The sequence below is a fragment of the Anopheles ziemanni genome, chromosome 3 (genome assembly GCF_943734765.1).
Source record: "Anopheles ziemanni chromosome 3, idAnoZiCoDA_A2_x.2, whole genome shotgun sequence".
In the NCBI taxonomy this organism is placed as follows: Eukaryota; Metazoa; Arthropoda; class Insecta; order Diptera; family Culicidae; genus Anopheles; species Anopheles ziemanni.
The window spans coordinates 90,948,906-90,960,509 of NC_080706.1; the positions used below are offsets into that span (position 1 = coordinate 90,948,906).

An 11,604-nucleotide genomic window follows, 5' to 3' on the forward strand; every position below is an offset into this window, starting at 1 on the left:
TTTGCTGAAAGCGACGCGCTGGTAAATGATATTATTACGCGAGGACGGGCAATAAAATTGTCCCGAAGATTGGGGGCTGCATTGGGGGTGGGAGTGTTTAGAAATTTAGAACATGGGTGACTATCGTTCGATAGGATCGCCTAGAGTTCCTTAAGAGCCCGTGCGGCGGTCTCCTCTTAGCGTGGAAGAAGAAAGGTGACGCTTGGTGGCGTAAGGACGCGATCATAAATTAAGCACGGTACCATAAAAACCCCGTTCCACCTGCGAGCAAGCCGGGCTCCTCGGATTTCGTGGTGAATTCTTTCCGAGCGAAGAAGATCCACACTTGCTAATGCAAACACACAAACCGGTTGCAGCGGGTGGCGGCAGAGTTGGAAAACAGGAAATGGGAAAACTGGTCCGATCGCCCGAGTCGTGCCACGATCCCCGGCCGGTAAGATGTCGGGGGAATTTTTTGGGGGAATTCTTATGCGCCTTATCGGTGTCTTTCTCTTTCTATCGCGATTTGGTGTCCGCTTTGATTTGGTTGGGAGCTTAGAGACCACGCAAGAACCAGAGCCAGCCAGAGTTCAGGGCCGTCGCGGCAAACGGCAGAACAGTGAGGTCGTTAGAATAAATTGTGCAAACCGTTGGTGGTGGAGGGGCGGTGCAGGGGCCACGTGGCGGTGGTGGGGAAGGAAAAAGGATACATAAAATGGAAAGCCCATCAGCGGAATGGGGCTCATTGGTTATTATTTTGGTTTCTTTTTTGTCGCGCTTTGTGTTTCGTTTGGCTCTAAATTATGCTACTTCTTGTTAGGTGATTCGCGGAACATACACGTTTTCACACACACATGAAGGAGGAAGGGGGGGAGGTGAGGTAGAATTGGATAAGGTAAAAACTAAATTCTCACCATCCGCAGACCATCGCCGCGATCTCCCCAATCAAGAGCGAGAAAGCATGAAAGCTCCGGCGGGGGAGGGTTGGTGGCGATGGCGTGGAGAGGAACTGCATGCGCAGCTGGGATTTTTATCAAAACGCTGCTGATCCTACCGGCCGGCGGTCAGTTCGGCAGAAGCGCTCGGGTGGCGAAGAAGCACCCCAAGACGTTGAAGCATCCAGCATTCCAGCATTCCAGCAGCGACGTCCTGCGCTGGAGTTATTTCTTTCCCCAGTTGGTGGTTGGAAGTTCAAGTGCAAGTGTTTCGATTTCTAGTCCGGTTCGGGTTTCTAAGGTGTGGTCAGAGTTTGCTACCAGTGAGCGCGTCCTTGGAGTCGGGTGTTTTTTATTTGAAGTTTACCGCAAAAGCGGGTCCCAGTCCCGAAGATGCGTCTGAGCTGCGGCGTGGTAAGTTTCGGTTTGCGCAAGCGAAGCAGTGGGATGAGCGCATTAAGCAGAGCGCCAGATTTTGGTTTGCTTTCGCGTGCTTGCCAATTGGGCAACCGAGGGGAATGGCGAGTCATTCGTCCGCGTTGGCCGAACGAATTGTGAAAGACGGCGTTGGTGGCGTTTAGCGACGCCAGTGGATGATGTGCTACTTTATTTTTTCGAATCGCTGATCGAACATTCGAAACGTGACGGTTGTGTCGATGAACTTTTTCAATCTTTTCCACAATCTTTTAATGTGACGATAAAGGATTTTCCCGTCTTGTTGGCTTCAGTCAGTGTTTTAAAACCACAGGGAGAGAGCAACAGTCGAGTTTGATACTTCCCAAGCCACGTGCTTGAGTGATAATGTTGAGTTTCCATTGTCACTCTAGGTTGATGTTACACCGTCGTGTCATTCCAAAAATCTGAAGCTCGAAAAACGACTTGGACTAAACTGTGTAGAAGCTTAAGATAGTCGAATAAGAAAAAAAGGAACCCAAGCAATAAACATGCATGGTATGACATCATGCGTGGAAAAGCTTGAAAAAATGTACAAAGTTGTGAAATTTGTCAGGTATAAATGAAAATGAAAAGATATAAAGCTGCCATATAAAGATCTAAATGGCTTATCATCTTTAGAAACTACATTTTATAGAAGAAATGAATTAAAAAAAAACTAACGAATTACAGATTAAAAGATAGTTATTGTTCACTTTTCTCTTGCCAAACATTTATCGTTCCAACAACGAAGATTGCTTTATTTTACACAATATATTTATCAATCAAAGAAGTATTTCAAATACGGTTAAATGAATCTTAAATCACTCAAGAGGAAACCCAGGAGTAAAGTCAGGCATGTCAGTTTCATGTTTTATAGTTCAGCATTATAAAATGCATGTTAATTTTATGTTTAATTAGGACTGAATAGATAAGCTTTAAAATAGACAAAGAACTTATTGTGTGAAATGTCACTCATGGTTTGAAATGTTATAGTTACTTTCAAATGTTTATTCTATATCTTTACCATTCTGTGTGCTCAAACGGAAAACCTCCAACAAGACTACTAAGTTGAAAATCCTACAAAAAGTCATTATTACGAAGAAGCTCTGTCTAATTACCAAATATTAAGAAGGATAGGAACAAACAAGTCCTGCTAGTAGGACCACACGAAAATGCCCATCTTCCTTTTGTGCGGTGTGAAACAGTAGGGTATTTTGGAAAACACCGTGTCAAATTAGATGCGATGGCAACCGGCATAGGAAATGGGCATTCTGCTATTTCGAAGCGCTACATCGTCTTCCGAGGTGGAATTTTGCATGGCACTAAAACCGTCTATGTTAATAGCGAACCATAAATCTCGTATGAACGGATTGTTGATAATGTCGTTCTGGTAACTCTTCGCTTCGTGTCAGACGTTGAAGATTCGCGAAATTCCAACCTTTGACAAACGACCGGAGAGCATTAAGAATCTCTCTTAGGGGCCGTGTGCGTATCAGTGTCTCCGGTTCGGCAGATGTGTCGCGTCATGAATATTCATTAGGAAATGCAAAGAACATTCTCTAGAGTTCCGAAGAGTTTCGACGATCATCAAGCTTTGATAAGTTTCGAAGTGTGATTGCGATGCGATCGTGGTTTCACCTTTTTTTGTTTGATTTTTTCATTTTACATATGTTGCTTCTAAATCGCATCTGCATTGATGTTTTATTTTGCTTCAGCGTTGCACACATTGGTAACCTTTCAAAAGCGCATCTGAATCGTATTTAATTGGACATTATAAGCTTTGATTTGGGTGCAACTTTTTTTTTTAACGTTTATTGGCTTAAATAGGGTTGAAAATCTCAAGCTTTCGAGAGGGTTGATCTTTTTTATTATTTTCTTAAGATCTCTTTTATCTACCATTGCAATTATCGTTTGCATTTATGTTATCTTATTATTTTCCAGTTGGTTCTTCCAGCTCTTCTAGCTCTCGTAGCCGCAAGAGATGAACGAGCATACAGAGGAGGTATGACATTGCCACAATACCAAATTTTGTACAAAAGTAGCAGTTTCAGTGCTTTAATTCCTTTTGCGCAGGTAAAGCCGAGTACAGAAAGGCTGATCGCAAAGGTCAAACGCAATTCAACCATCAAATAACGCTCGACGGTGTCGCACGGGGATGCTTCGGCTATGTCGATGGCGAGGGAAGTTTCTTTGCCACCCACTGGATAGCAGATGAAGCTGGATACCGAACGTTCAATCTGTCCAATCCGGACAAAGTAACGACAGAACGTGTGAAAATTCACAAGTGAGTTTAAGATTTTTTTTTCATTTATAAACAAATTAGTAAACCATTATCAATTAACGATGAAATATCTTTCAGCGGAGGAAAAGATGATCCCATTTCGGATTTTTTCCCTATCGACTGCACTGAGAAGGGCGATATGGGAAGGCTGAAGCGCATGGGTGAGGAGATTAAGAAAGAATTCGAAAGTAGTAATGATAACGAAGACGACGATCGGAATGCACCTGAAGATTCAAAAGGCAAGTCAAAACCGAAAAAGGGCTCTTCTAAAGATGCTGACGATAAAAATCCGTCAGAAAAAAAAGAAAAACTACGCCTGGTTAATGTTCGCGACCCTGACTCTTACCGGAAACCGGCAAGAAAGCCAAGTGGAGGTAAAAAACCCGTGAAATCGCAAAGAAAACCTACCAAGGAACCTGATGCGTCCAAGCAAGATCCAAAAGATGTAAACGAACCAAGCAAGGCTGATAAAACTGATCCTAAGCAAGATCCGAAGTCGGCAAAGGACCCAAGCAAGGCTGATGAGAAGGAAGACGACAAGGATAAGCCTGAGGCATCTCCAAAGAAGGAATCGACCGATCCTAAGCAAGATCCGAAGTCGGCAAAGGACCCAAGCAAGGCTGATGAGAAGGAAGACGACAAGGAGAAGCCTGAGGCATCTCCGAAGAAGGGATCGACCGATCCCAAGCAAGATCCGAAGTCAGCAAAGGACCTCAGCAAGGCTGATGAGAAGGAAGACGACAAGGAGAAGCCTGAGGCATCTCCGAAGAAGGGATCGACCGATCCCAAGCAAGATCCGAAGTCGGCAAAGGACCCAAGCAAGGCTGATGAGAAGGAAGACGATAAGGATGAGCCTGAGGCGTCTCCGAAGAAGGGATCGACCGATCCCAAGCAAGATCCGAAGTCGGCAAAGGACCCCAGCAAGGCTGATGAGAAGGAAGATGACAAGGAGAAGCCTGAGGCATCTCCGAAGAAGGGATCATCCGATCCTAAGCAAGATCCAAGCAAGGCTGATGAGAAGGAAGACGACAAGGAGAAGCCTGAGGCATCTCCGAAGAAGGGATCGACCGATCCCAAGCAAGATCCGAAGTCGGCAAAGCACCCAAGCAAAGCTGACGAGAAGGAAGACGACAAGGAGAAGCCTGAGGCATCTCCGAAGAAGGATTCTAAGCAAGATCCGAAGTCGGCAAAGGACCCAAGCAAAGCTGATGAGAAGGAAGACGATAAGGATGAGCCTGAGGCATCTCCGAAGAAGGGATCGACCGATCCCAAGCAAGATCCAAAGTCGGCAAAGGACCCCAGCAAGGCTGATGAGAAGGAAGACGATAAGGAGAAGCCTGAGGCATCTCCGAAGAAGGGATCATCCGATCCTAAGCAAGATCCAAGCAAGGCTGATGAGAAGGAAGACGACAAGGAGAAGCCTGAGGCATCTCCGAAGAAGGGATCGACCGATCCCAAGCAAGATCCGAAGTCGGCAAAGGACCCAAGCAAAGCTGACGAGAAGGAAGACGACAAGGAGAAGCCTGAGGCATCTCCGAAGAAGGATTCTAAGCAAGATCCGAAGTCGGCAAAGGACCCAAGCAAAGCTGATGAGAAGGAAGACGATAAGGATGAGCCTGAGGCATCTCCGAAGAAGGGATCGACCGATCCCAAGCAAGATCCGAAGTCGGCAAAGGACCCAAGCAAGGCTGATGAGAAGGAAGACGACAAGGAGAACCCTGAGGCGTCTCCGAAGAAGTTACCGATCGATCCCAAGCAAGATCCAAAGTCGGCAAAGGACCCCAGCAAGGCTGATGAGAAGGAAGACGATAAGGATAAGCCTGAGGCATCTCCGAAGAAGGGATCGTCCGATCCTAAGCAAGATCCAAGCAAGGCTGATGAGAAGGAAGACGACAAGGAGAAGCCTGAGGCATCTCCGAAGAAGGGATCGACCGATCCCAAGCAAGATCCGAAGTCGGCAAAGGACCCAAGCAAGGCTGACGAGAAGGAAGACGACAAGGAGAAGCCTGAGGCATCTCCGAAGAAGGATTCTAAGCAAGATCCGAAGTCGGCAAAGGACCCAAGCAAAGCTGATGAGAAGGAAGACGATAAGGATGAGCCTGAGGCATCTCCGAAGAAGGGATCGACCGATCCCAAGCAAGATCCGAAGTCGGCAAAGGACCCAAGCAAGGCTGATGAGAAGAAAGACGACAAGGAGAACCCTGAGGCGTCTCCGAAGAAGTTACCGATCGATCCCAAGCAAGATCCAAAGTCGGCAAAGGACCCCAGCAAGGCTGATGAGAAGGAAGACGATAAGGAGAAGCCTGAGGCATCTCCGAAGAAGGAATCGACCGATCCTAAGCAAGATCCGAAGTCAGCAAAGGACCCCAGCAAGGCTGATGAGAAGGAAGACGACAAGGAGAAGTCTGAGGCATCTCCGAAGAAGGGATCGACCGATCCCAAGCAAGATCCGAAGTCGGCAAAGGACCCAAGCAAGGCTGATGAGAAGGAAGACGACAAGGAGAAGCCTGAGGCATCTCCGAAGAAGTTACCGATCGATCCCAAGCAAGATCCAAAGTCGGCAAAGGACCCCAGCAAGGCTGATGAGAAGGAAGACGATAAGGAGAAGCCTGAGGCATCTCCGAAGAAGGAATCGACCGATCCTAAGCAAGATCCGAAGTCAGCAAAGGACCCCAGCAAGGCTGATGAGAAGGAAGACGATAAGGATGAGCCTGAGGCGTCTCCGAAGAAGGGATCGACCGATCCCAAGCAAGATCCGAAGACGGCAAAGGACCCAAGCAAGGCTGATGAGAAGGAAGACGATAAGGAGAAGCCTGAGGCATCTCCGAAGAAGTTACCGATCGATCCCAAGCAAGATCCAAAGTCGGCAAAGGACCCCAGCAAGGCTGATGAGAAGGAAGACGACAAGGAGAAGCCTGAGGCATCTCCGAAGAAGGGATCGACCGATCCTAAGCAAGATCCGAAGTCAGCAAAGGACCCCAGCAAGGCTGATGAGAAGGAAGACGACAAGGAGAAGCCTGATGCGTCTCCGAAGAAGGGATCGATCGATCCCAAGCAAGATCCGAAGTCGGCAAAGGACCCAAGCAAGGCTGATGAGAAGGAAGACGATAAGGATGAGCCTGAGGCGTCTCCGAAGAAGGAATCGACCGATCCCAAGCAAGATCCGAAGTCGGCCAAGGACCCCAGCAAGGCTGATGAGAAGGAAGACGACAAGGAGAAGCCTGAGGCGTCTCCGAAGAAGTTACCGATCGATCCCAAGCAAGATCCAAAGTCGGCAAAGGACCCCAGCAAGGCTGATGAGAAGGAAGACGACAAGGATAAGCCTGAGGCATCTCCGAAGAAGGGATCGTCCGATCCTAAGCAAGATCCAAGCAAGGCTGATGAGAAGGAAGACGACAAGGAGAAGCCTGAGGCATCTCCGAAGAAGGGATCGACCGATCCCAAGCAAGATCCGAAGTCAGCAAAGGACCCAAGCAAGGCTGATGAGAAGGAAGACGATAAGGATAAGCCTGAGGCATCTTCGAAGAAGGAATCGACCGATCCCAAGCAAGATCCGAAGTCGGCAAAGGACCCAAGCAAGGCTGATGAGAAGGAAGACGACAAGGAGAAGCCTGAGGCATCTCCGAAGAAGGGATCGACCGATCCTAAGCAAGATCCGAAGTCGGCAAAGGAGCCGAGCAAGGCTGATGAGAAGGAAGACGACAAGGATAAGCCTGAGGCATCTCCAAAGAAGGGATCGTCCGATCCTAAGCAAGATCCAAGCAAGGCTGATGAGAAGGAAGACGACAAGGAGAAGCCTGAGGCATCTCCGAAGAAGGGATCGACCGATCCCAAGCAAGATCCGAAGTCAGCAAAGGACCCAAGCAAGGCTGATGAGAAGGAAGACGATAAGGAGAAGCCTGAGGCATCTTCGAAGAAGGAATCGACCGATCCCAAGCAAGATCCGAAGTCGGCAAAGGACCCAAGCAAGGCTGATGAGAAGGAAGACGACAAGGAGAAGCCTGAGGCATCTCCGAAGAAGGGATCGACCGATCCTAAGCAAGATCCGAAGTCGGCAAAGGAGCCGAGCAAGGCTGATGAGAAGGAAGACGACAAGGAGAAGCCTGAGGCATCTCCGAAGAAGTTACCGATCGATCCCAAGCAAGATCCAAAGTCGGCAAAGGACCCAAGCAAGGCTGATGAGAAGGAAGACGACAAGGAGGAGCCTGAGGCATCTCCGAAGAAGTTACCGATCGATCCCAAGCAAAATCCGAAGTCGGCAAAGGACCCAAGCAAGGCTGATGAGAAGGAAGACGACAAGGAGAAGCCTGAGGCATCTCCGAAGAAGGGATCGACCGATCCTAAGCAAGATCCGAAGTCGACAAAGGAGCCGAGCAAGGCTGATGAGAAGGAAGACGACAAGGATAAGCCTGAGGCTTCTCCGAAGAAGGAATCGATCGATCCCAAGCAAGATCCGAAGTCGGCAAAGGATCCAAGCAAGGCTGATGAGAAGGAAGACGACAAGGATAAGCCTGAGGCATCTCCGAAGAAGGGATCGACCGATCCCAAGCAAGATCCAAAGTCGGCAAAGGAGCCGAGCATGGCTGATGAGAAGGAAGATGACAAGGAGAAGCCCGAGGCATCTCCGAAGAAGTTACCGATCGATCCCAAGCAAGATCCAAAGTCGGCAAAGGACCCCAGCAAGGCGGATGAGAAGGAAGACGACAAGGATAAGCCTGAGGCGTCTCCGAAGAAGGAATCGACCGATCCCAAGCAAGATCCGAAGTCGGCAAAGGACCCAAGCAAGGCTGATGAGAAGGAAGACGACAAGGAGAAGCCTGAGGCGTCTCCGAAGAAGGGATCGACCGATCCCAAGCAAGATCCGAAGTCGGCAAAGGAGCCGAGCAAGGCTGATGAGAAGGAAGATGACAAGGAGAAGCCTGAGGCATCTCCGAAGAAGTTACCGATCGATCCCAAGCAAAATCCGAAGTCGGCAAAGGACCCAAGCAAGGCTGATGAGAAGGAAGACGACAAGGATAAGCCCGAGGCATCTCCGAAGAAGGAATCGATCGATCCCAAGCAAGATCCGAAGTCGGCAAAGGATCCAAGCAAGGCTGATGAGAAGGAAGACGACAAGGATAAGCCTGAGGTATCTCCGAAGAAGGAATCGACCGATCCCAAGCAAGATCCGAAGTCGGCAAAGGACCCAAGCAAGGCTGATGAGAAGGAAGACGACAAGGAGAAGCCTGAGGCATCTCCGAAGAAGGGATCGACCGATCCCAAGCAAGATCCGAAGTCGGCAAAGGACCCAAGCAAGGCTGATGAGAAGGAAGACGACAAGGAGAAGCCTGAGGCATCTCCGAAGAAGTTACCGATCGATCCCAAGCAAAATCCGAAGTCGGCAAAGGACCCAAGCAAGGCTGATGAGAAGGAAGACGACAAGGAGAAGCCTGAGGCATCTCCGATAAAGGAATCGACCGATCCCAAGCAAGATGCAAAGTCGGCGAAGGACCCCAGCAAGGCTGATGAGAAGGAAGACGACAAGCCCACTGCTAGAAACGGACCTAGTCCCGCTCAATTTTCTCCAGACGGACCACCATTTGAAGATGAATCACATTCACCGAGTAATATTAAAGTTAGCGACTCTAACGATGTGGCTCCTTCCATTAGCAGAGTGCTGCCGGTGGCACAAGAGCCATTGCTGATCAACGTTCCTGACGTAGCTCCGGAGAAGCAAGCACCGGCTGCTCCGAAGGCGGCTCCTTCTTCCGTAAATAGTGACGTTTACGATGAGGTTGATGACGACGCAGACACTGACGCAGTGGATGCGGTAGCACCTGGTTCATCGAAAACACCAGAACAGGATAGCTGTATTGAGATCGTGTTAAAGGTGCCCGCCGACGCACGCCACGTCGTCGTACGTACGGATGATCCCAAGTTCAAATCACAGGGTTCTGCATCGACTAGCGACATGGTGCGTAAGATTGCCCCAGGGGTGTATGACATTGTGCTGAGCAAGTTCAACAAGGTGACGTTGGAGCAGTATGGCGAACCGAAGGGCGTGGAAGAATCGGGTCCGTTCAGTTTGGGCAAGTCGTTCAACTACAACGACCTTTCCGCAAAGCCGAAGGACTCCAAGAAACGTCCATCAAACAGCGGTAAACCGTACCTTCCCAAGCAAGGCAAAGCGTTGGAAGATGAGGAGAATTCGAGGTATCGTCGACGTATACCGGATCGATTCTTGGCCATTGGAAGAGGCGCGTAGTGTTGTAGTTGATGGGAATGTGATGGATACGTTGAAACTAGCAAGGTTCTTATAGGTGTGCACTTTACGACGTAGTTTGAAAATTTTAAATTTTCTGTCGATCTAGATTCGCATGCAAGTGTAATAAAAGCTATAGATAGATTGAATAAACAGCAAACATGGAGATTGCATTTTAGATTATGACTATGCTGATGATTACTGATTGTTGATTTGAGAAAGGATATACATATCACCATTAGTTACAACGTTTGCTTCGGTACACGGGAATATGTTCATGGATTATGGAAATCTTAAAAGCAACAGCTGCCCCATTCCGCTCAAACTATGGGAAACTCAAAGAATATGGCACGGACGAATACTTCTGTACTCTGTGGAAGCAGCTATATTCGGCCATCATTGAGGCATCACCCAAAGTAGGAAAGGTTTGGTTTGTTTCATATATTGTCTTCCTTCCATGGAGTGCTGTTTCTGTTTTAAAAAGGAATCGTAGAAATGAACTTTCCATGTATGGTAAACGGTAAAGCTAGTACTAGCTTTGATCATGGAAATTGTAGACCGCTTCCTCATCTACTGAAAGCTTTCTTGAGAACCATGTATCCTAAATGTATGCAATCAACAATGCAGCCGTTTACGGTAGGCCGTGCCGTGTTTTTAAGTTTTTAAACTCAATAAGGTAACATAGCCTGACTTTTGATGGGGCAAGTGAGCTTCAGAGTGTGCAAATCAAAATTTGAAATGTTGGTGCTGGTTCCAGCAGGTTGGCCAACCACGCGGATTGTGCAAAAAATGTGGTAATCAAAATTAGATTAAGTGAAGTATAGAACAGCCTGCAACGAGATGAGTTCAGTTTGATGAAAGAGTTCTGGCGAGCCACAACGAAACAAGACCGAATTAAACACCCATGCCAACAAGCATGCAAGGTGTGGCGACATACATTTCATTTGACGTTAGAGGTTCTCTTAATACGGAATTGAACCTATTTTATTACAGTACGGTGATTCTTCTTGCGTTGGTGTGTCACAGTGCTTCGTATCAGTTTAAATGTGAGATGTACGCATGCACGCTGTCGGACATTGACCTGGCGTTCGATGGCCTGTATGCACTTTCCTTTATGCCGAACGACACATCGATTCTGCGGGTAACACGAGCGAAGGGTAACATCGATTTCACCAACCTGTGGATTCCGGATTCGCTTAGGGAGATCGCTCTACAAGAGTGCTCAATTGGAATGTTAATCTTTCCATCGTTTCGCGTGCCGTCAGCGATAAGCTTCAAAAACGTGCGTGTTGGGTATATACAGTTCCAGGAAGGGGGCATAACCTTCAAGGACATCCGAATGCGCCATACGTCGTTTACCGAAATTCCACCGCCAATTCTCGGTCTAGTGAATCTCGTCAGATTGGACCTAAAGTACTCTTGTATGCGCCGGCTTTCGTTGGACGCGATCGCAGGTTTGGGACAGCTAGAGGAGCTCAATGTGTCTCACAACAGGATAACTTCCATAACGATGGACAAAGGCTGGAAGTGCTGCCACAAGCTATCCATTCTAGGACTCCAAGGAAATCGGCTGGTGGAGTTCGACTTCGGACTGGTACTACACATGCCACGGCTTTCTAGTTTGGTGCTGAGCCAAAACCGTCTCACCACGCTGAAAAGCACCGTCGACACCGCACTCGCCGAGAAGCGCAACTTTTGCTCCTGGCGAAGGTACTTTCTCGCTGTGCGAACTA

The 11,604-nt window shown here is 48.2% G+C and overlaps 1 protein-coding gene across 1 annotated transcript; it reads left to right on the forward strand.

Annotated features, from left to right (window-relative positions):
* The first annotated feature begins 1,307 nt into the window (after positions 1 to 1,307).
* LOC131285801 (titin homolog) lies at positions 1,308 to 9,874 on the forward strand. Its single transcript, XM_058314656.1, has 4 exons — positions 1,308 to 1,328; positions 3,291 to 3,351; positions 3,423 to 3,633; positions 3,709 to 9,874. The coding sequence occupies exons 1-4, from the start codon at positions 1,308 to 1,310 to the stop codon at positions 9,872 to 9,874; spliced, it is 6,459 nt and encodes a 2,152-aa protein (XP_058170639.1).
* Positions 9,875 to 11,604: the final 1,730 nt, after the last annotated feature.

Bases quoted from the DNA above. Each gene is read 5' to 3' on its own strand.
- LOC131285801 (XM_058314656.1), top strand. From the start codon at position 1,308: ATGCGTCTGAGCTGCGGCGTG. The intron at 1,329-3,290 runs GTAAGTTTCGGT...ATTATTTTCCAG, and splicing joins TGCGTCTGAGCTGCGGCGTG to TTGGTTCTTCCAGCTCTTCT. The intron at 3,634-3,708 runs GTGAGTTTAAGA...AATATCTTTCAG, and splicing joins GAACGTGTGAAAATTCACAA to CGGAGGAAAAGATGATCCCA.